At 48.4% G+C, this 22,627-nt stretch overlaps 1 protein-coding gene across 1 annotated transcript in view; it reads left to right on the forward strand.

Annotated features, from left to right (window-relative positions):
- The first annotated feature begins 986 nt into the window (after positions 1-986).
- LOC103008223 (NADH-cytochrome b5 reductase 2) overlaps positions 987-22,627 on the forward strand; it is a 34,979-nt gene continuing 13,338 nt past the window's right edge. The window contains exons 1-7 of the mRNA XM_057553261.1: positions 987-1,107; positions 17,488-17,631; positions 17,884-17,956; positions 20,471-20,577; positions 20,852-20,981; positions 21,090-21,142; positions 21,992-22,091. Coding sequence (XP_057409244.1) covers positions 1,087-1,107; positions 17,488-17,631; positions 17,884-17,956; positions 20,471-20,577; positions 20,852-20,981; positions 21,090-21,142; positions 21,992-22,091 — 628 coding nt within the window. The 5' untranslated portion in view covers positions 987-1,086. The remainder of the gene's footprint in view (positions 1,108-17,487; positions 17,632-17,883; positions 17,957-20,470; positions 20,578-20,851; positions 20,982-21,089; positions 21,143-21,991; positions 22,092-22,627) is intronic.

Below are 22,627 nucleotides of genomic sequence, written 5' to 3' on the forward strand. Positions count from 1 at the left end.
ATATAAAAGACTCCTAAAATTCAGTAAGAAAAAGACAACTCAATACAAAAATGGTCAGAAGTCATGAGGAGCCTTTTTTTTTTTTCAAAGAAAGAATCTCCATGAGAAAAAAAACCTATGGAAGGTGTTCAACCTCCTTAGCAATTAGGTAATGAAATTAGTTCATAAGCCATCAATTGTGAAATTGATTAATAGATTAATCAATTAATTTCGCAATTAATGGATTGCCAAAAATTAAGGTATCTGACAAAAATACCCTGGCATCTGGAGGTGTTGGTGGGGGAGGTCCATTATTTATGTGCCTGTAGTGGTGTGTGTTTGGGGGCTGGGGGTGAGAGTCCATTTCCTGGCTCCTCTGTCTTACTCAGGCCCGGGAAGCGGGGATTTACCTTTGCCACTGGCAGCGGGAGAATTGATGGGGGAGGGGGTTACCAAGGTTCTGAAATGTGCTGTAAAGAACCCCCATAGCCGTCTATGCCTGCAATTCTGCATCCTCTTTGGTCTTGTGTTGGGTACCTATCACCTCTCTCTCCCAACAGAGAATGAATGAATGAATGAATGCTTTGTCTTCTTTACCTCGATCACCACCCCCCCCCCCCCCAAACACCTGGCCCCGGGACCAGGCTCAGAGTAGGAGCTCATTATGGATGTCTACTGAATGTATTTCGGTGCTCTTTGAATTGGCGTGAATTCCCATTTCTTTGACCAGCATACACTTACTTGCTCCAGGCTTGCTACAGTTTAAACAAGCAGAGGAGAGGGAGTTCTCCGTCAGGGATGCTCAGAGTGTGAGCCGAGAGGACCAGGAGGCAGAGGGAGCCGCGTAATAAACAAGGGACCTTAAACTAGGAGCGAGGTAGCCCCCAGCTCCCCGCGGGGCCTCGGTCCCGCCCTGGAAGGCCCTGGCTTGGGGCCCTGGGGGCAGGGCGGGAGTCCCGCGAGAAAGAACCTTCTGACACCCGGCTCCGGCCCTCGGGGTAGGGTCGGAGGAGGTGCCGCGCGCCGCCGGTCCTGGGCGCGCGCTTCCCGGCCTAGCCCCCGTCCTCGGCGTCTTCCTGGCCTGCTAAACAGCGCCACTTCGACGACATGTTCGGCGTCTGGGTCCGGGTGAGTTCCCGGCGGCCGCTAGACGGCCCGGCGGAAAGAGGCCGGAGACGAGGGGGCGGGCAGGAGACGAGGGGGCGGGCAGGAGCCGGGCGGATTCCGCCGGGGCCCGGGGACCTGGCAGGCCGGGGGAGAGGGCCGGGAGCCGGTGTCTGCCCGGGGCGGGCCCGCGAGGGGCGGGGGGCGGGGCCGGGCGGAGCCGGAGGAGGTCTGGTGCGGGCTGGGGGCTGGCGCCTGGCGTGAGAAGAGGGCCGGGCTGGCGGGCGTGGGGAGTTGAGCAGGCCCGCCTTGCAGGCGAGGTGGCGGGCTGGGGGGCGGATGCGGGAGCCCTGCGGAGCCGCTGGCGGGTGAGTGTCCAGGCCTCATTGCCCTGCTTCCCAAGGTGTTGGTGTGTCCCGAGGCGCCAAGGTAATGGAGTACTCAGAGGTGCTACCGAATTACGTCGTTTGGACCCTACCCGGGCCCTAGCCGGTGGCAGGAGAGCTCTTTTTCCATTTGGGTTTGAGCAAGCGAGTATAAGGCACAAGCTTTATTCAGGGGCCGAAGAATGGGGACGTGGGAACTAAGTTCACAGTTCAACTCCTCGCCCACCTGGCGGGAGGGATTTAATTTTAGAGAGTAAAAACAAAGCGAGGAGGAGTGAGGCTAATTATATGGAGGCATATGCAGTAGCCTACCGGGAAGGGGCAGAGCTTTTTCTGAGGGACTGGGCTGCCACCCCCTTTTTATCCTTTTTTGGTCTTTAATGTCTGGTCTTGGCCTCCGGTAGGTGTGTCATTTAGTATGTTAATGTAATGAAATCAGTGTATAATGAGACTCAGGGTCTGTTGGAGGTCAGATTCATTGCCATCTTGGTCCCAGCTGGTTCTATGTGGGTTTTTCTTTTTTTGTGTAGTTTCCTTTCTTATCTCTGCACCCTTTACCTTAAAGATTTATGTTCACTCCTGCTAAAGGTGGGGGGTTGATGGGTTTTGAGCAAGGAAGTCCTGCTAAAGGTGCGGGGGTTGATGGGTTTTGAGCAAATATCTCCAGCAGCTCTGGCAACAAAATCGCCCCTTTCCTTGTTACTGCTCCTCATTCTTAAAGGGGGAAGGTCTGACTTCTGAAGCTGCTTCCTGCTTAACCTGAGCATAGTTTTTCCCTGGATTAGAGGAGCAGAACTGTTCCCTGACTAGCCTAAAATAAGTCTGATTGTGGCCAGGCTGCAGGCCCAGTGGCAAGTACCCTTGTGTTAGTATCATGAGAAGTTTGATGGCTTCAAGCTGTTTACTAACAAAGTTGACAAGGCAGCTAAGGAGGCAAGGCCGGAAGATAAGCAGGAGGATAATAGCAATTAGTGGGCCAAGAAATGGAAGAAATCAAGTTCAGCTGGGGAGGCTCTGTTTGACCATATTCCAGATGGAGCTGGGCTCTGGACCTTGTGTGTTATATCTATATAACCGTTGAGCTTGTTCATATATCTTTTTTATGTTTACCTCAATCTGGCCAGAGTTACTGACATACATGCAGCAGGTTTTGTTAATAACTGTGCATATGCCTCCTTGCTCAGCCAGGAGATAGTCAAGAGCTAGCCTGTTATCGAGAACAACATGTACTAGTGAGTCCAGAGAAGTACGGAGTCCTTGTAAGGCATTCCCCGGATTTTTAGACAAGTACTCAAGGGCCCACATGAGATTTTTGTAAAGTAATTTCATGGTATGTGACACCCTCCCCCCAGTCTGAGAGCAATCCCTCCTCCTACCAGAATGAGTCCTATTGCCCTTTTATCTCAGGGCTAGGTGACGTTATGAATGGTTATGCCTAGGTTCCGAGAACTTAGCTGGCCTAGCGTGCTTTGTCCCAAAAACTGGGCATTATCTGAACGCTCATAGGCTAGAGCCCATCTCAGAGAAGGGAAGGAGGAGTTGGGGTTGTTCTGATGGGGCAATTGGTTTATTCGCAGGCCACCAAGGAACAGATACCCAGGGGGACCCCGTGCCTTACGCACTTCTGAGTTAAACCACCTCTGTAAGTGGATAGCCCAAGAGGGGGTGCCTTTGCAGTGTGGGGAGAGAGGCCCACCTGCATAGAGGGGGTTACTGGGGGAGTCTTGGCTATTGGCTTTTCCCCTGGCCTTAGGAGGGCCATATACTAAATGCCAGACAACTGGCATTTTTCCTCCCCAATAAATACATCTCCCACCTGGTCCTTGTGTGTATCCATCAAATCAGTCCAGAGGGCACCAATGGGTGAGATTTCTGTAGAAGTCAATCCTGGGGCACTTAAATTGTGGGGTAATGGAAGAAGAATTGATTGGAGTCCAGAGCAGCCCCAGGGTGTTATTGTAAGTTCCTCCCTTTGGTAGGGGCGTTTGATAGGAGCAGCGGCAGCAAGATGGCTCTTCAGAGTGAGTGCTTTGTGTTCATTAGAAATGTTAATGGAAGGGGTGAGATCCAAGCAGGAAAGCAGAGTTAGGGATGGGATATGAACTTCAAGAGGGATAGGTTTAGCAGAACAGTTAGCCAAGGTGAGAGTGAGGTTGTCATTCTTAGGGGTAAAATGTAATACAGTAAGTCCCCTACATATGAATGAATTCAGTTCCGAGAGTGCGTTCGTAAGTACAATTTGTTCGTAAGTCCAACAAAGTTAGCCTAGGTATCCAACTAACACAATCGGCTATATAGTACTGTACTGTAAGAGGTTTATAATACTTTTCACACAACTAATACATAAAAAACAAACACAAAAAATAAAAACATTTTTAATCTTACAGTACCTTGAAAAGTACAGTAGTACAGTACAACAGCTGGCATACAGGGGCTGGCATCGAGTGAACAGGCAAGAAGAGTTACTGAATGGAGGAGGGAGAGGAGGTGGGAGATGGTAGAGCTGAAGGATAATCAGCAATAGGAGATGGAGGGCAAGCTGCAATTTCACTCATGCCTGACGTTGATGGCACAGGTTCTGGTTCCTTGCTGGAACCAGATGAACGTTCATATCTTTGAAAGTTTACAACTTGAAGGTTTGTATGTAGGGGACTTACTGTACCTTTAATCCATAGGTGTCACTTTGAGGGTGGCGGTGGGGATAGATTTTGTCCAAGGACTATAATTCTTGAGAGATTTACTATTGCATTGAATTCCCATTTTGCATGGACAGTTGTAAGAGATAGGACAGAGAGAGTTGAGAAGAATAAACAACAATAGCCATTCATCCTGCTTCCAATATTAATATGCCAATATCCAGAATGGACAGAGGAGATGTTTGCCAGAGGGAGGGCTTTGGCAAAACAGCAGAAGCCAAGTAAGGCAATAGCAATGAAAAGGCCAGCTACTGAGCCTATCCATCACATTACTTATTTATTGGTAAGTTTGTCCTTTTGAAAAGTAACTTAAGGTCTTTGACACGTTCACAGGTGTATTGAGTGTGTGGCTCAGTAACTTCTTCCTCAGGCTGTCTTCACTCTGATATGGTGGGCCCATGGAGTAACGCCCTGTAATTTTAAGGCAGATAGAGTAGTCAAGATTACTAGATAAGGTCCTATCCTCTTGGGGTCTAACTGATCTTGTGGATTCCTAGCCATCCAGGTTTTCAAATAAACCCAACCCCGAGGGAACAAAGGATGTAAAATCATGTCAGAAGGGGACGGCAATTCCTGATTCCCGTCAGCGTGTAAGCCTTGATTATTTTCCCTGTCTGTACGGCATATTTCAGTCAGTCCATATCCCTAAGGTTGGCCTTGTAGCTGGCTCCTTCAGGAATGGGCCTCCCATACATTATCTCATATGGACCTAATCTGAGCTTTCCTTTAGAGGCTGTTCGCATTCTTAGAAGTGCTATGGGGAGAAGGGAGATCCAGGGTTGATGAGTCTCTTGACATAATTTGGCAAAATTTCTTTTGAGAGTTTGATTTCTTCTTTCTGCTTTCCCTGAGGATTGTGGTCTCCAAAGCAGAGTGCAAACTCTATTTAATTCCTAGGGCTCTTGAGACTCCTTTAGTAGTTTGAGAAATAAAGGTGGGCTCATTGTCACTTTGAGTGGATTTAGGGAGCCCAAACTGAGGGATCGTTTCCTTGAGCAGGGCCTTAGAGACCTCCAAGGTGGTCTGTGTTGGGGTGGGAAATGCCTCCATCCAGCCGGAGAAGGTGTCAGTCAGACCCAACAAATACCTAAAATTTCCTTGTGCCCAGGGCTTTACTGTAAATTCACTTTGCCAGTTCTGACCTGGATATGTGCATCTATACTAGGTGGGGGTCACTCCCTTGACCTGTGGGGGTGAGTGTTGGGGTTATTCTGGAGGTAGATAGGGCAAGCTTCAACCACCTGTTTCAGGAGTAGTCATGGATTTGATGAGCCATTGATATAGTGTCTCCTGCCCATAATGTGTGCTCTGGTAAGCTTCCCAGACGGCTTGGAGTACAATAGCTGACAGGAAGAGCAGCTGCCCATGATCATTAGCCATCCATCCTAGTTATTCTGGGCTTTTAAAATAGCGCCATCTCAAAGCCTTTTCTCTTTCTTCTGGAGTGGATATGGGAGTGTAGGAGTTAGGGTCTGGGGAGCTGATAGCAGTGCCATTTGAGGTCTGTCCCCACCCTCTGTTGCTTGTTTAGCTGCCATATCTGCCCTGTTATTTCCTTTTATTATTTCTGCTTCTCTCTTTTGATGGTCTTTACAGTGAATAACTGCTATAGGAGTATAGCTTTCAGCATCTGTATAATCCGCCCCGCCCCCTTTTTATTTGTTTATTTCCTGAGGTCAGGATTCCCTTCTCCTTTCAGGTGGCCCCATGGGTGTCATGGCCCCATGGGTGCATAGGATTGAATAGGCATATTTAGAGTCAGTGTTGATATTGACAACTTTCCCTTTTCCCAGTTCTAGTGCTCTGATTAGGGCAATTAATTCAGCCCTTTGAACAGAGCAGCCAGAGGGTAAGGCTTTAGCTTCTACCACTTCAGTGATGGAAACTACAGCATATCCTGCCTTTCATTTTCCATCTTTCATAAAGCTGCTCCCAGCAGTGAACCATTCCAATTCTGCATTCTGTCTAGGGGAGATCTTTAAGTCAGGCTTGCTGCATTAAACCTGTTCCCGAACTTCCTCACAATGATGAGTTAATTTTGGACCTGTCTGAGGTAGCAAGGAGGCAAGGTTAAGGACATTACAGAGCCTCAGAGTCACAGATGGGTTGTCTAGAAGCATGGCTTGGACTTGGAAGGTTTGATGGGTGTTGGCAAGTGGGGGGTGTGGAGTGCGGTGGCTTGAAGTGGGATCTTAGTTCCCCAACTGGGGATTGAACCTGGGTTGCAACAGTGAAAGCTCCAAATCCTAGCCACTAGACCACGAGGGCCATCAGGCCTGAAATGGGACCTCGGTCCTTGTCTTCTTTGAAAAAAGAATTTAGCAGAGATGTAATCAAGACAATATGGTACTGGCACAAAAACAGAAATATAGATCAATGGAACAAGATAGAAAGCCCAGAGATAAACCCACGCACCTATGGTCAACTAGTCTATGACAAAGGGGGCAAGGATACACAATGGAGAAAAAGACAGTCTCTTCAATAAGTGGTGCTGGGAAAACTGGACAGCTACATGTAAAAGAATGAAATTAGAACACTCCCTAACACCATACACAAAAATAAACTCAAAATGGATTAGAGACCTAAATGTAAGACCGGGCACTATAAAACTCTTAGAGGAAAACATAGGAAGAACACTCTTTGACATAAATCACAGCAAGATCTTTTTTGATCCACCTCCTAGAGAAATGGAAATAAAAACAAATAAACAAATGGGACCTAATGAAACTTCAAAGCTTTTGCACAGCAAAGGAAACCATAAACAAGACGAAAAGACAACCCCCAGAATGGGAGAAAATATTTGCAAATGAATCATCGGACAAAGGATTAATCTCCAAAATATATAAACAGCTCATGCAGCTCAATATTGAAAAAAACAAACAACCCAATCCAAAAATGGGCAGAAGACCTAAATAGACATTTCTCCAAAGAAGACATACAGATGGCCAAGAAGCACATGAAAAGCTGCTCAACATCACTAATTATTAGAGAAATGCAAATCAAAACTACAATGAGGTATCACCTCACACCAGTCAGAATGGGCATCATCAGAAAATCTACAAACAACAAATGCTGGAGAGGGTGTGGAGAAAAGGGAACCCTCTTACACTGTTGGTGGGAATGTAAATTGATACAGCCACTATGGAGAACAGTATGGAGGTTCCTTAAAGAACTAAAAATAGAATTACCATATGACCCAGCAATCCCACTACTGGGCATATACCCAGAGGAAACCATAATTCAAAAAGACACATGCACCCGAATGTTCATTGCAGCACTATTTACAATAGCCAGGTCATGGAAGCAACCTAAATGCCCATCAACAGACGAATGGATAAAGAAGTGGTGGTACATATATACAATGGAATATTACTCAGCCATAAAAAGGAACGAAATTGGGTCATTTGTGGAGACGTGGATGCATCTAGAGACTGTCATACAGAGTGAAGTAAGTCAGAAAGAGAAAAACAAATATCGTATATTAATGCATATATGTGGAACCTAGAAAATGGTACAGATGAATCGGTTTACAGAGCAGAAATTGAGACACAGAAGTAGAGAAGAAATGTATGGACACCAAGGGGGGAAAGCAGCGGGGGGTGGGGGTTGTGGTGTGATGAATTGGGAGATTGGGACTGACATGTATACACTGATGTGTATAAAATGGATGACTAATAAAAAATAAATAAACATTAAAAAATAATTTTAAAAAAGAATTTAGCAGAGAGACGGAAGGTAGTGAAGTGGGTAAAGCATTTATTAGAAGCAGAGTACATGTGAAAAGGACACACGGGTGGGTTCAGAGAGAGAGTCACGCTTTGGGGGTGTCTTAAATTGCTTATATAGCATCAGTTTTATGGGTCTTTGTTTTCCTCTGGCCAGTCATCTTGCTTCGTTCCCATATCTGATCTGACTCAGGCTCTCCCCCATGCGTGCTCACATCTTTTAGCCAAGATGGATTCCAGTGTGAGGGTTTCTGGGAGGTTGGCAGGACATATTATGGGTTAGCATCCCTTCCCTTCCCTGACCCCTGAGGATCATTTCTGCTCATGTGTAGTTTGGGAGGTCTTCTTGACCTCAAGAACGAGAAGTATGTAACCTCCTTATCTTTTTACCCAAGCAGGGCTTAGCACCTCTCTGCTCCTGCCATTGTCTTTATCTTGAAGTGTCTGTCCTCAGGAGACAAATTTCAGCTGCTCAGCCTGGGGCCCATCTATCCCCTGCCTCAGAAGTAGGGGATACCTGCCCCCGCTTTCCTTAATGAGGGCTCGGAGGCAATGGGAGGTCTAGATCAGGGGTCCCTAACCCCCAGGCCATGGACCGGAATTGGGCCACACAGCAGGAGGTGAGCGACAGGTGCACGAGCAAAGCTTCATCTGTATTTACAGCCGCTCCCCATCGCTCGCATTACTGCCTGAGCTCCACCTCCTGTCAGATCAGGGGCAGCATTAGATTCTCATAGGAGTGCAAACCCTACTGTGAACTGCGCATGTGAGGGATCTAGGTTGCACGCTCCTTACGAGAATCTAATGCCGGATGATATGAGGTGGAGCTGAGGCAGTGATGCTAGTGCTGGGGAGCAGCGGCAAATACAGATTATCATTAGCAGAGAGGTTTGACTGCACAGAGACCATAATAATTATTTGCTTGCAGACTCATATCAAAACCCTATCAGTGGGGCTTCCCTGGTGGCACAGTGGTTGAGAGTCTGCCTGCCAATTCAGGGGACACGGGTTCGAGCCCTGGTCTGGGAGGATCCCATGTGCCATGGAGCAGCTGGGCCCGTGAGCCACAATTGCTGAGCCTGCGCGTCTGGAGCCTGTGCTCTGCAACAAGAGAGGCCGTGATAGTGAGAGGCCCGCGCACCGCGATGAAGAGTGGCCCCCGCTTGCCACAACTAGAGAAAGCCCTCGCGCAGAAACGAAGACCCAACGCAGCCATAAATAAATAAACAAATACTTAAAAAAAAAAAAAAACCCTGTCAGTGAGTGTCAAGTGACAATTAAGCTGCATCTGGTGGCAGGCTTTAAGTCAGAATGCGACACTTAATTTAGTCTGCACGTGGCCTGCCCATTATTTTATTTACCACTTCTGTCTGCGCCTCTTTCCCACACTGTCTCAGTCACAGTTTTGGTAAGCCCACAGCTAACAGTAGCCATAATGAGTAAAGAACAAATGTTGCTGGAAAACTTCTTTGAAAAGGGGGAAAGACCCAATAATGAGATAGCACTCTAAGACTGCCAACAAAAAGACAGCTGCATTTAAAAGAAAATACCAAGAGTTCTACTTAAATTACGGGTTCATTGCAGCAGGTGATTCACATTCTCCAAGACCCCTTTGTATAATACGTGGCGACTGGCCATCCAACGAAGCCATGAAACCTCCAAAACTGCTTCACCACATGGAGACCAAGCACCCTGCATGGAAAGACAAGCATTTGGAGTTTCTCAAAAGAAAAAAATGTGAACACAAAGAACAGAAGCAATTATCGAAGGCCACCACTTCCTCAAATGTGTCTGCACTGAGACCATCATTCTTAGTGGCTAACAGCATTGATACACCTAAGAAGCCCTTTACTATCGGTGAAGAGTTGATCCTGCCTGCTGCTAAGGACATTTGTTGTGAACTTTTAGGAGAGGCTGCAGTTCAAATGGTGGCACGTGTTCCTCTTTCACTAGCCCCATAACTAGATGAATTGATGAAATAGCAGAGGATATTGAGGCACAGTTGTTAGAGAGGATTAATGAGTCACCATGTATGTAATCCAGGCTGACAAATCTACCGATGTTGACAGCAAGGCAGCAATGCTTGTTTTTGTGCGATATATTTTTCAGGAGGATGTGCATGAGGATATGTTGTGTGCACTTTTGTTGCCAACCAATACCACAGCTGCAGAACTATTCAAGTCTTTGAATGAGTACATATCAGGAAAACTGAATTGGTCATTTTGTGTCGGTATATGCACGGACGGAGCGGCTGCCATGACTGGACGGCTTTCTGGTTTCACAACTCAGGTCAAAGTAGTCACTTCTGAATGTAAGTCTACACACTGTGTCATCCATAGAGAAATGCTGACTAGCCGAAAAATGTCACCTGAACTTAACAACGTTTTGCAGGATGTGATTAAAATTATCACCCACATTAAAGTACATACCCTTAACTCACGTCTGATTGCACAGCTCTGTGAGGAGATGGACGCAGAGCACATACGTATTCTCTTATACACAGAAGTGATACGGCTTTCTAAAGGTAGATCACTGGCCAGAGTTTTTGAGTTAAGAGAGCCACTCCAGAGATTTCTTTTAGAAAAACAGTCACCACTGGCAGCACATTTCAGTGCCACAGAATGGGTCGCAAAACTTGCTTACTTGTGTGACATATTCAACCTGCTCAGTGAACTCAATCTGTCATTTCAGGGGAGAATGACAACTGTGTTCAAGTTGACAGATAAAGTGGCTGCATTCAAAGCCAAACCGGAATTATGGGAGCGACGAGTGAACATTGGGATTTTTGACGTTTCAAACATTAACAGATATTTTGAAAGAGACTAAGCCAGGGCCTTCTTTCTCCCAGCTGGTGCATGATCACCTATCTCAGCTTTCAAAAGAGTTTGAGCTGGAACTTCCCTGGTGGCGCAGTGGTTGAGAATCTGCCTGCCAATGCAGGGCACACGGGTTCGAGCCCTGGCCCGGGAAGATTCCACATGCCACGGAGCAACTAAGCCCGTGTGCCACAACTACTGAGCCTGCGCGTCTGGAGCCTGTGCTCCGCAACAAGAGAGGCCGCGACAGTGAGAGGCCCGCGCACCGCGATGAAGAGTGGCCCCCACTCGCCGCAACTAGAGAAAGCCCTCGCACAGAAACGAAGACCCAACACAGCCAAAAATAAATAAAATAAATAAATAAATTAAAAAAAAAAAAAGAGTTTGAGCATTACTTCCCAACCACAAAAGACCCCTGAACTGGGAAGGAATGGATCCGCAACCCATCTGTAAATAAGCCAGGTGAATCGACTTTGTCCGAGCTAGAAGAGGATCAACTGCTTGAGATCGCAAATGACGGTGCCCTTAAAAGTATGTTTGAGACAACTTCAAATCTCCATACGTTTTGGATGAAAGTCAAGGCGGAATATTCTGAGATTGCCACAAAAGCACTGAAAAGCCTGCCTGCATTTCCAACATCCTGTCTTTGTGAAGCATGGTTTTCTGCAGTGACAGCAACCAAAACGAGATTACCGAGTAGACTGGACATAAGCAACACGCTGCGGATGGCACTGTCTCCCATCACCCCAGATGGGACCATCTAGTTGCAGGAAAACAGGCTCAGGGCTCCCACTGATTCTGCGTTACGGTGAGTTGTATAATTATTTCATTATATATTACAATGTAATAATAATAGAAATAAAGTGCACAATAAATGTAATGCACTTGAAACATCCTGAAACCATCCCCCCCCCACCCTACGGTCTGTGGAAAAATTGTCTTCCATGAAACCCGTCCCTGGTGCCAAAAAGGTTGGGGACCGCTGGTCTAGATAGTCAGGGGCTGTCCAAAAGTTAAGTTGTTAGCTTCTTTGAGAAGCTGAGAAGTAGCAGCTACAGCCTGTAAGCATAGGTGCCATCCTTTAGGGGTTTGGTCCAATTGTTTAGAAAAATAGGTTACAACCTGAGTCAGAGGTCCCAGTTTTTGTGTAAACACCCCCAGGGCAGTTTCTCCTCTCTCGTATATATAGATGGAGGGGACAGCTCAGGTTGGGTAAGGCTAATGCGGGGGCTCTTATGAGGTGGTTTTTCAGTTCCAGGAATGCCCGGTCACAATTGGGGGTCCACTCAAAAGGGTCAGGGTCCTTCCCTTTAATTGTTCATACAAAGGCTTAGCACCTAAGCCAAAGTTGGCGATCCATATACAGCAGAACCCAACCATCCCTAGGAACCCCCAGAGCTGTTTTCTCATACTAGAGGGGGCCATCTGGCAAGCCAATTCCTTCTTCTCCTTAGATAGTGCCCTGTGTGTTGCCGAAATTTCAGCTTTCCTGTGTACCGATGCCGAACAGAAATACAGAGGCAGAGATTTTGGAGGAAGAGAGAGATGGCTTTATTTTTCTGCCAGGAAGAAGGGAAGACACAGTAGGCTAGCACCTCAAGAACTGTGCCCCCCTGTCTTGGGGAATTGCAGGGGGTCTTATAGGTGGAACTTGCAGTCCAGGATAAGTGATAAAGGAACAAAGTGGTGAAGGTCTTGCATTCTTCTTCTTGCAATATTTTAAAACAGTCACTGCTGCTATCAGGCAGCCTGGTAATTGGGTCCATTCATCTCTGGGTTATCGGCCTGCGACCTTCTTTCTGAAATGTAAACAGCTACAAGGGGTGATTTGCTACCAGAGAATGCAGAGCATAAATGCCAGGTGCAGGGTACAATTCATATGGAATCAGAGAGTAATTAGCTTTGTTTAGCTTTGTGAAGGACAAGTCTAGCTACAAGTGTTTGTTTGTAGTAACAGCTAACGGATAACCAAGATTGCTTAACTCTTTCAGGCCTGTTTATGCTGTTTCCCCAGCCTGTTCATTGTTGCTTATTTTCCTTGTTTATCAGAAAAATCTCATTTCTATTTTTGCTGCAACATGTGCCCCTTTTCTATTATAAATCCCAAGTATTCTACCCGCTGGAGGGAGATCTGGGCTTTTTGCTTTGAAACTTTATATCCTCTCTCAGCCAGATGATATAAGGTGCTAACTGTGTTATGGTCAGAAAGCTCTTTGGTGGCGCTGGCGATTGAATGTCGTCCACATATTGAGGTATAGTTCGCTGTTCTAACTCAAGATCACTAAGATCTTTAGCTAAAACCTTTAAGAAAAGGGTGGGGGTTTAAAGGGTTAAGCCCTTTGGTTTAAGGGCTCTGTCGTGGGCCCATACTGAGGGGTTAATCCCCTCAAGGTTAATTGGGCCATTATTATTGGCAGAGGGCAGTAGCGCTAGGGCTACAGAATGGAAGGTGGTCTTGGGTATTTCAATGATAAGGTTTTTGTCTCTGAGATAAGTTGTAGCTCCCAATTTATATAGTAAGTCTCTTTCTATTAGAGGAATTGGGCATTCCGGGATATATAAGAAAGAGTGAGATAACATTTTTCCTTCCAAAGCGCACTCAAGGGGCTCTATAAAATTGCACTCCTGTGGCTTCCCTTCCACTCCCATGATCTTACATTTATCTTTGGTCATTTTGCCTTGTCGAGTGTTCAAGACCAAGAAGGTGGCCCCTGTGTCAACTAAAAAGTCAACCTTTTTACCCGCTATGGTCAGGGTCAGCTGAGGCTCCTCAGGGGTAATTTCCAGGGTGCTCTGAGGAGCACCTAGGCCCCTTCAGTTCTCTTCTTCTTTTATGTGTGCAACCGGTGAGGTTGGGCCAGGACACAGTGGTCCACCTAGTTTCCTTCCGAGACATTTGGGGCATTCTCCCTTCCAGTGACCCTCCTCCATGCAGTTTGCACACTGATTGGTTTTAAGCCCTTCTCTCCACGGTGGGCATGGTCTTCGAAACGCAGGGCGACTCATCAATGTCACAGGGTCCCTTGGGGGGCCATCATTCCTGGGAGGTTTATCTTCCTTTGCATTCACCTCCAGATCCTGGTTGTTGAACACCCGAAGTGCTGATTCCACCAGCCGGGCAGTGGGCATGGTGGGCCCTCTCCCCAACTTTTGTAATTTTCTCACAATGTCTGGGGCACTCTGGGACTTAAGAGTGGCCTGCCCTTCCAATGGCTTCAGATTATATTTGCGTACAGTTGGAGACACTCCCTTAGGCACTCAAGGAAGGCTGGGGGATTTTCCTCCGGTCCCTGGATGACTCCCAGTACCCTACTTCAATTTATGGGTTTCTTTCCCGTTGACTAAGCCCTTAAGAAACAAATCCCTGAAATGTGTGAGGTTCTGCCAACTGTTTTCCTCTTGATGATCCCACCCAGGGTCCGTGTTGGGAATGACTGGGGCTCCAAGCTGTGCCCTGCATAGTTTTGATTGGTCTTATCCACTTTCTCCCTTGCATTAGTTATAATCAGTGCCTTTTCTTCCCTAGAGAATAAGATATTTTAGGAGGGTTTGGACATCCACCCAAGTGGGGAAATGAGAGTGGAATATTTCCCAGGCTAAATTAAGGACTCCCTCGGGGGTCTTCCTATAAACCCTGGGATTGATCCTTCTAGTTGTATAGATCTGAGAAAGAGAGGGGTACATACATGGTGGTCAGCCCCCACCTCTCCATTGGGGACCTCCCAAAGGGGGAATAGCTTATTGATTCAGAGTTCTGGTACTGAACTCTGTGGGCGTGCATTGGACTAGTTCCCGAGGGAGGAAAACCGAGAGAGAATGAGATTTGAACTAGCCTTGCATTTTTTATGGAGGCCCTTGTTTTGGCTAAGTGCCATGAAACATTGTACATGGGGATCTCATCTCATTTTTTTAAATACTGGCAATAGAGATCCAATTGAAAAATAGTATTATAATTTAGCGAGCCATTAGTTGGCCAACTTTCTCCATCTGCCAGTTTATATTGGGGCTACATGGTGTTGCAAAAGAAAATAAGCTGTCTCTTTGGTAGTGGCCAGTACTCGAAGAATTTCCAGTTGTGGAGAATGCACCCTAGCAGCAATTTCACCAGGACAGAGGCTTGGTTACCCATAGTAGGGAGTCCTTATTTCTGGTCTGTTTCCAGCTTCCCAGTGGCCTCTTCTTAGGGTTGGTAGCAACACTGATCCCACAGGATCTGGCCCACACCAAGTTGTCTAGGCACTGTAACTGAAATCTGAACCAGCCTTCACAGGGGCTGGAAGGGGAGATGCTGTCTCAGAGGGCCCTAGTTATAAAGTCCCCCCTAAGTTAGCAAGTAGACGTTTCCAGGCCTACTGTGGGACTGTAGGAGATACCCAATGTAGGTGAGTGCTTTCAGCGAGCAGTCCTCGGAGATAGGGTAAAGGAGGAATGGGAAATAAGCGTTCTCTAATCAGATAAATTGCTCGGAGAGCCTCTCTGGCAGTCAAGGAGGCTTGTTCAAAAAGGGCTTGACCCTGCTTGGTTACAGGCAATCAAGCAGGGAGGCTGAATGCCCATTTGGAATGTGTCCAGTTCTCTATACTCTCAGCTACAAGGACCCAAGGACTTTGGATGATTTGGGTGTCCTCTTCTTCCTTCTCTGGCCAGACGGTGAGTTTCTGGAAATCTGGCAAAAATAAGATTTTTAAAGGGTTTGTGTCTCAGGAAGGATTCCTAGGGATCTGTGATTGAGGGTAATGGGGAGAGACCTACCCAACAGAGCCATATACCTTGCCCCGGGATGGCAAGTTAGGGCGAGACGAACCAATACAGAAGATGTGCTCTTGGATTTTTGACTATATCCTAGAGTCGGGAGTGCTGCAGGGGTCAGGGCTGCGAGTGTTTTACAGTGTGCCAACTTACATGGACATTTGCTTCCAGCCGGCAGGATACCTAGTGCTCATCTACCCTGGTCCGTGACCGACTTATCCTTTCACAGGAGTTTTCCAGTGGAGAGCACCCTAGTGGCCTTTAAGTGCTCGACCCATGCCCACAGTTGTGGCAAGTATTTCCAAGAACATCAGGGCAAACAAGACCACATAGAACAGAGATTGAAGTTTCACCCTTATCAAGAACAGAGACTAGGACTTACGTCACACACACAAAACAAAGATGTTCTTACCATGTGGTGGCCTGGAGGGCTTCCCGTCCAGTCCATTCAGGCAACCAATTGTCCAATCTCGCCTCCCCTGTTATCAGAGCATTGGCTCAATTTAGACAACCAACCGTCCAGTCCAGTCTTCTCGGCAGAGGTCTGGCTCCAACCAGGTGGCCAGGATCCTTTCCCTTAATTAGCCAACCCCTACAACCACCATTGGCCTTATCGACCGAAGTGGGGTCAGCGCCCCCTGTGTTGGGCATCGCCTGGACACTACACCAATCCGTAGCAAGTATCCTTGGAGACGTGCCAGGGTGGGGGTGGGGGGGTCTTATCCTGGGGAGCACCCCACTTGATTCTTGGCTGCTTTTTGATCTCAGGCTTAATTTAGTAGCCTTCACCAGCCCAGGGATCCAGAATTGGGGCAAACCGCCCAGTTATTTAACTTGCCTTGTTGGCGAGTAAGCCCTGAGTTACCAGACGGAATGGGCCCCCCATTGGACGCCAAAATTTGTTACCGAATTAAGTTGTATGGACCCTGTTTCAGCCCTAGCCCAGTGGAGGCTCTCTGCCTTGGCGAGGGAGGGTTTTTTTTCTGTTTGGGTTCAAGTAGGCGAATAATAAAACCCAAGCTGAGATTGACCCAGCACAGTCTTTATTCAGTGGCCAAAGAATGGAGAAGTGGGAACTAAGTTCACAGATCAAATTCTCACCCAGCTGGTGAGAGGGGTTTAACTTTAAAGAGGAAAGACAAAGGGAGGACGAGTGAGGCGAACTATGTGGCGGCACATGCAATAGTCTACGGGGAAGCGCAGGGCTTTTTCTGAGGGACTGGGCTGCCACCCCCTTTTTATCCTTTTTTGGTCCTTAATGTCAGGTCCTGGCCACCAGTAGGTGCGGCATTTAATATGCTAATGTAGTCAGATGAGACTCAGGGTCTGTTGGAGGTCAGATTCATTGCCCTATTGGTCCCAGCTGGTTCCATCTGTTTTTTTTTTTTGTCTTTTGTGTGTGTGTATAGCTTCCTTTTCTTATTTCTGAACCCTTCAAGTTAAAAATTTATGTTCACTCCTGCTAACGGTGGGCATTGGTGGGTTTTGAGCAAAGACCTGGAGCAGCTCTGGCAACAGAGGTACTCACCCCACCCCTACCCCTGCCCTAGCCAGACCTGGAAGAGGGGAGTGGAGGAGGCAAGCCCCATCCCTCTTAGCTCAGCAGCTAATCCCCACTCCCTAGCTCTGTCCCTGGGGGTTGGGGCCTTCATTCCAAATTGTGTACTAGAAGCAGCGTCCTCACCCCTTCCACCTCAAGGAGGGGACTGCCAGGGCTTGCACCCTTGGCTGTAGCCAGGATAGAGGCAGATGGGCAGGAAAGGCCTGGTGACATTAGCACTCCTGAGCCATCGGACTGGGAGTTTAAAACATCCCGCCTCGTCTGATCTGTAGCTGGCCCCTCCCAGCATCCAGGTCCACCATAGGCTGAGCCTGCCTTCTAGTTTAGTACCTTTACCTCTGCCTAGTTTCTTTTAGGCACAGTCTGGCTTCATACATGCCTCTGGTGTGGAGCGGGTGCCGCTGTGCCTGAGAGCTGTCTTGCTGAGGGCAGGCAGGACCTGGGGTGCCCTGCTCACATTGTGTTTGGTAGGACACGTCCCTGCTCCTCGCCATCACTGTTACTGGGATCACTGTGCTCCTGTTGGCCCTGAAGAACAAGAACGTAAAGAAGAGACATCCTATCACCTTACAGCACCCTGAAGCCAAGTTCCTGCAGCCCTTGATTGAGAAAGAGGTGATGGGTCAGCCCTCCCCCTCTGCTGTCAGGGGCGGGATGGGGGAGTGATGGGAGAGGAAGACAAAGCGGTGGGGAATGTGTTGGCTGGGGAGGCCAGGGCAGTGGGATGGGCATTCCATGGCCTCTAGTTTGCTCCCCACTGCCACTGTCTTTGTATGTGTGCTGGGAGCTCCTTTCCCAGGCATCTGAGCTGCCCAGCAAAGCTTCCAGAAAGCTGACAGAGCCTGCCTTTGTTTTCTGTTTTATTAGCAAATCAGCTACAACACTCGGAGGTTCCGCTTTGGACTGCCCTCGCCGGACCATGCCTTCGGGCTTCCTGTAGGTGAGTGGAGTTTGGTGTCATCAGCAGGACCTGGGCCTTGCGGGCACTCTGCTCCTATCAGAAACTCGGCTGAGGTGTAGAGGTTGCCCTGCTACCTTTCCTGAGCCACATAAGCTCAAAGAGGTAGGGAGATAGGCTTAGGGACAGTCCATTCCCTTTCTCATCGTTCCATTGGGGCTGACACAAAAGCGATATCTTAATGAGCATTGAAAAGAACTGAGTCTAGAGTCAGAAGGTCTAAGATCCCATTGCCAGCTCCTTGCTGGGCAATCTTAAGCAAATCCCTCAACCTCTCTGAGACTCTGTCTATGAAATGGGGTTTCCCAGTCCTGTCTGCTACTTGCATTGTTGTGAGAATTAAGTGACTGATGGATGTGAAAATTCAGAAACTGTAAAGTGCTGTGCACTTAGGATGGATGGGAGGAACTGATGTTCCCCTACTGTCAAGAGAAAGGCCCAGAAGGTTTGGAGAGGCAGGAGGGAGTTGGTGCCCTTCCCCTCCAGTACGTGGATCCTCAGCAGGGGCCTCAGACTCATGCACAAAAGGAGGGGCCCATTGTGGATATGAGCCCTAGCAGTCCTAGAGTTCCGAGTCGTCCCATTTCTAACCTGTACCACCACCAGATGGCTGAGTCAGTCTTAGCGCTCTGCTAGGCCCACAGCCTGAAACTCTGTGCTGCTTGCCTTCCTGGTGGAGGTCCTCATCCATAGCCTACTTGGCCTGGGTGCATGGGACAGAAGCTTGACGTCGCCTCTTCAGGTGATGAAATTACCCACTAGGCAGCCAGCCTGGCCCCTGAGCCTCCTTGCTGCTTCCTCTCTCCCTCTTCATCCGTGAGAGCTGGGTGTCAGCCTGCCTTCCAGCCCTCTGTCTGGCTTGTGAGACCAGCCCTATTGGCAAGAAGGCTAAAGAATAAAACCTCTGAGAAATAGAATTTCTTAGAAACTGTCATGACCCACTCTCTCCTCAGCCCTGGTGTGGGCAGTGCACAGTTAGTGCACAAGGTAATTTAGAGGCTTCTGGGAGAGTCTGCTGTGAAGGCTCGGAGGTTGCTCATGCTTGCCAGCTCTGCTGAAATGAAGCTGGTTAGAGATGCAGTCTGCGGGACCAGCCGGGCAGCCCCGTTTTGTCTGAGGTTGCTGCCAGGCCAGGCCCAGGTTGGCTGCATCTGAAAGAATCTTTGTAAGGTTTCCAGTATCAGATGAGTTCTCAGCAGGAAGCTGCCACAGGTGTTTATCCCTGGGTATCCCTGGTTCCCAGCCAGGGCATAGCCAGAGTCATTGAGCCTGTCCTTTCTTTTTTTTAATTTTATGGAAGTACAGTTGATTTACAATGTTGTGTTAATTTATGCTGTACAGCAAAGTGACACAGATACACATATATATGTTCTTTTTCATATTCTTTCCCATTATGGTTTATCACAGGATATTCAGTATAGTTCCCTGTGCTATACAGTAGGACCTTGTTGTTTATCCATCCTAAGCCTGTGCTTTCTTAACCCAGAGCGTTTGCACCTCAGGCTTCAGGGCCCCTCATAGACTGGTTTTTGCCCCTGCAGTGCCCCCTCCTCCTTTTCCTCCTTCCCTTCCTCCTACCCTTCTCCTCCTCCTTCTCCCTGGGTCTCTGCTTCTGTCTGCATATGCTCTCTCTCTGTCCTGTGCACACACAGCTTCTACCCCTTCAGATACTCTGGCTCAGAACTTCCTCTTGCCTTTGTCTCTTGGCATCTCTTGATTGCAGCTTCTGCCCTCACCACTAATTGCCTTAGTCACTGAAGTCTCCCATGTTGGATCCAACAGAAATCTGAGTGGCCTAGCCCATCATGTGATGCTGGATCATGTAGTCATGGCCACCCCGGTCTGTTCATGTCTACCCTGGGGGTGCAGAATTAACATGGTTCAGAGCTTCACTGCCGCCCTTCAGCAGAGCCATGGGCCAGGGAGACACAGTGCTCCTGCTGGAACTCATGGTCCACGGATGTCTCAATCCTGGAGCCCTGCACACCTATGAGCCCAGGCCTGCTCCATGCCGGGCAGCAGGATACAGATGAGGGAGCTGTCATTCATTCATAGACCCCAGTGACACATACAGTTTAGGAAGAAATGACTTTACGAAGGCAACATATTTTGCTTTTAAAAGGAAACACATTTCTGTAATTTTTAACACTCAGCCTCCAACTTTAATTCGCTCTTCCTGCTCCACAGAGTACTTTGACACGGTAAGCATGCACCGACAGTAGGTTTCCTGTGTGTGAAGCTCACAGCTACACTGTGCTGGAGTCAGGGCAGGTATATGGGGTGAAGTGACTTGTCCAGGGTGGCACATGGAGTGATAAGGGCAGGCCTAGGATCTAGGCATCCTGGACTTGGGCTCCTTCCCTGCTTGGCCCTCCTCCCATGCACCCTGTTGCGCTATGCACTCCCTCCGCCACCAAAGCTCAGTCCTTTAGAGAAATCCTTGGTCCTGTTTAGGCTGGCCCTGCTCAGTCTTAACATTTGGTGCCTTTTCTGTAGGTAACTATGTTAATCTCTTGGCCAGAATTGATGGTGTTTTGGTGATCAGGGCTTACACGCCTGTGTCCAGTGATGAGGATCTAGGCTTTGTGGACTTAATTATGAAGGTAAATGATGCCCGCCATGTCCAGCTGCTTCACCGTCACAAGCTTGTTCAGGGTGGTGGGCGGAGAAGGGGCACGTGCCCTGGACAGCGCTTCCCAGCGGTGTCATTTAACAGTGAAGCTGTTGACCTAGTGAAGTCTTCAGGTGTTGCTTAGAGCAACCGTGAGTGCAGAGGATTTGCTCCTCATGGTTTCTGGTAGCAAATGTATTCTTGAGTTGTGTGTGGCTGTGGCCTCGGGGCTGAAGGTGTGAAAACCGTGCTGCCTTACTTTTCAGATCTACTTCAAAAATGTACACCCTAATCATCCAGAAGGGGGGAAGATGACTCAGTACTTGGAGAACATGAAAACTGGGGACACCATCCTTTTTCAAGGGCCATCCGGGCGCCTGTTCTATCATGGGTCAGGTACTGGGGGGTTCACACTGGGCCTCCAGCTAGGAGGAAGAAGCCTATGGTTGTTCCATTGTTCTAGAAATTTCCTCAGATTTGAGTCACATGGACTTGTCCTTGAAGTCTTCATACATTCATTCACACACCCACTTTATGAGATTATAAGCTTCATGAAGGTAAGGGAGTTATTTGGTGTTTCCTCATCACTGTATCTCCAGCCCTTAGTGGAAATTTCAGAAAATACAGAAGCATATAAATAATTTACTTCTTTTTTTGTTTGCTCTATACATGCTATATATTCACAATTATATATATATTGTTTTTCATTTTTAGTTTTTTTTACTCAACATTACTACACAGGCATTTTCTTCTCATTAAAACTCTTGATAAATATTTTCATCAGTCTATATCAAGTCGCACCATCATTACTAAATCTTCTCCTCCATTCAGGTTGTTTTCAGTTTTCACAGTTATAAATGGTACAGTGATGAATAATTGTGCCTAGGCTTAGATTGTTTTGTTAAACAGAATCCCAGAAGTGGAATTGTTGGGACAAGGATCGTGACGAGTTTTAAGGTCCAGGTCTTGTGTGCAGCATCTCTGAGCCTGCAGCAGATCTTTTGGCTTTGTGCACTTTCCCCAGCGGAGGCTACAGCCTCTATCTTCCTCTGCTGTAGCTCTCCAGTGCCGTAGATTATATATATCGTGTCATATATCATTCCCTGCAGGAGATCCTGGGCCAGTCCGGTTTGCCTTGCCTGGCGCTCAGAGAGGATACAGCAGCCGGGCTGGGACCCCCAGTGTTCAGACACAGCCTTCCAGCTGGAGGGCAGTCACCCAACGCCTCCCTCCACAAGAGGGCGTTTGTTGTGTCGGAGCCTCAGCAGAACTCTGGCCCAGAGGCTGCAGGGAGCCCTCAGGCTAGAGTGGGGTGGCCGGGGCAGGACTGTGCTGACCTGTGTGCTGAGTCTGGGGAACAAGCAGGACGCCCTGGAGGGGTGAGGCTCACGTTGCTTCTTTTCTAGACAGAGGAGGAGATCTTGGTGAGCAAGGAGCTTGAAGAAGTTGCCAGAACTCACCCAAAGCAGTTCAACCTGTGGTACACCCTGGACGGGCCTCCTGTTGGTACGGTCCCCGTTGTCCCCACCGTGGGTCAGCTCCAACCCTTGACCCAGTCAGGGGCCAGTCCCTGGGTTGGTTGGTTGGTGGGTTGGTTCTGGGCTGGGTGGCTGAGGCCTTGGACTACGTCTCTACTTGGGAAATGCAGGAATTTGAGGGAGAGAGGATTTGGGATGACCTGCTTGTAAGGGCAGTAGAGGGTAGGTGTCCGATATCTCAGCGGCACTCCACGCACTACTCTGAACGTCAGGGGGGACCCTGAGGCCCCGGACCACCCTGAACACCCACTCCACAAGGCATCCCACAGAGGCATCACTCACACTGCCTCCCGTACGGCCACTGACCCTCCCACCCCGCACCCTGCACCTCACCTAGGACAGCAGTCTTCATAAGCTGAGCCCCAGCCGGCCCCGGCCGCTACCACGCATGCTGCACCCCACAGGGCCCTCACGCCGCAGGCTGCCTCTCCCACCCAGCGCTGAGCTGTGCCTGCCTCGTAATACAGCTCACTGCCCAGCAGAGGGCGCCACCCAAACGAGCCA

The sequence above is a fragment of the Balaenoptera acutorostrata genome, chromosome 9, assembly GCF_949987535.1.
Source record: "Balaenoptera acutorostrata chromosome 9, mBalAcu1.1, whole genome shotgun sequence".
NCBI lineage: Eukaryota > Metazoa > Chordata > Mammalia > Artiodactyla > Balaenopteridae > Balaenoptera > Balaenoptera acutorostrata.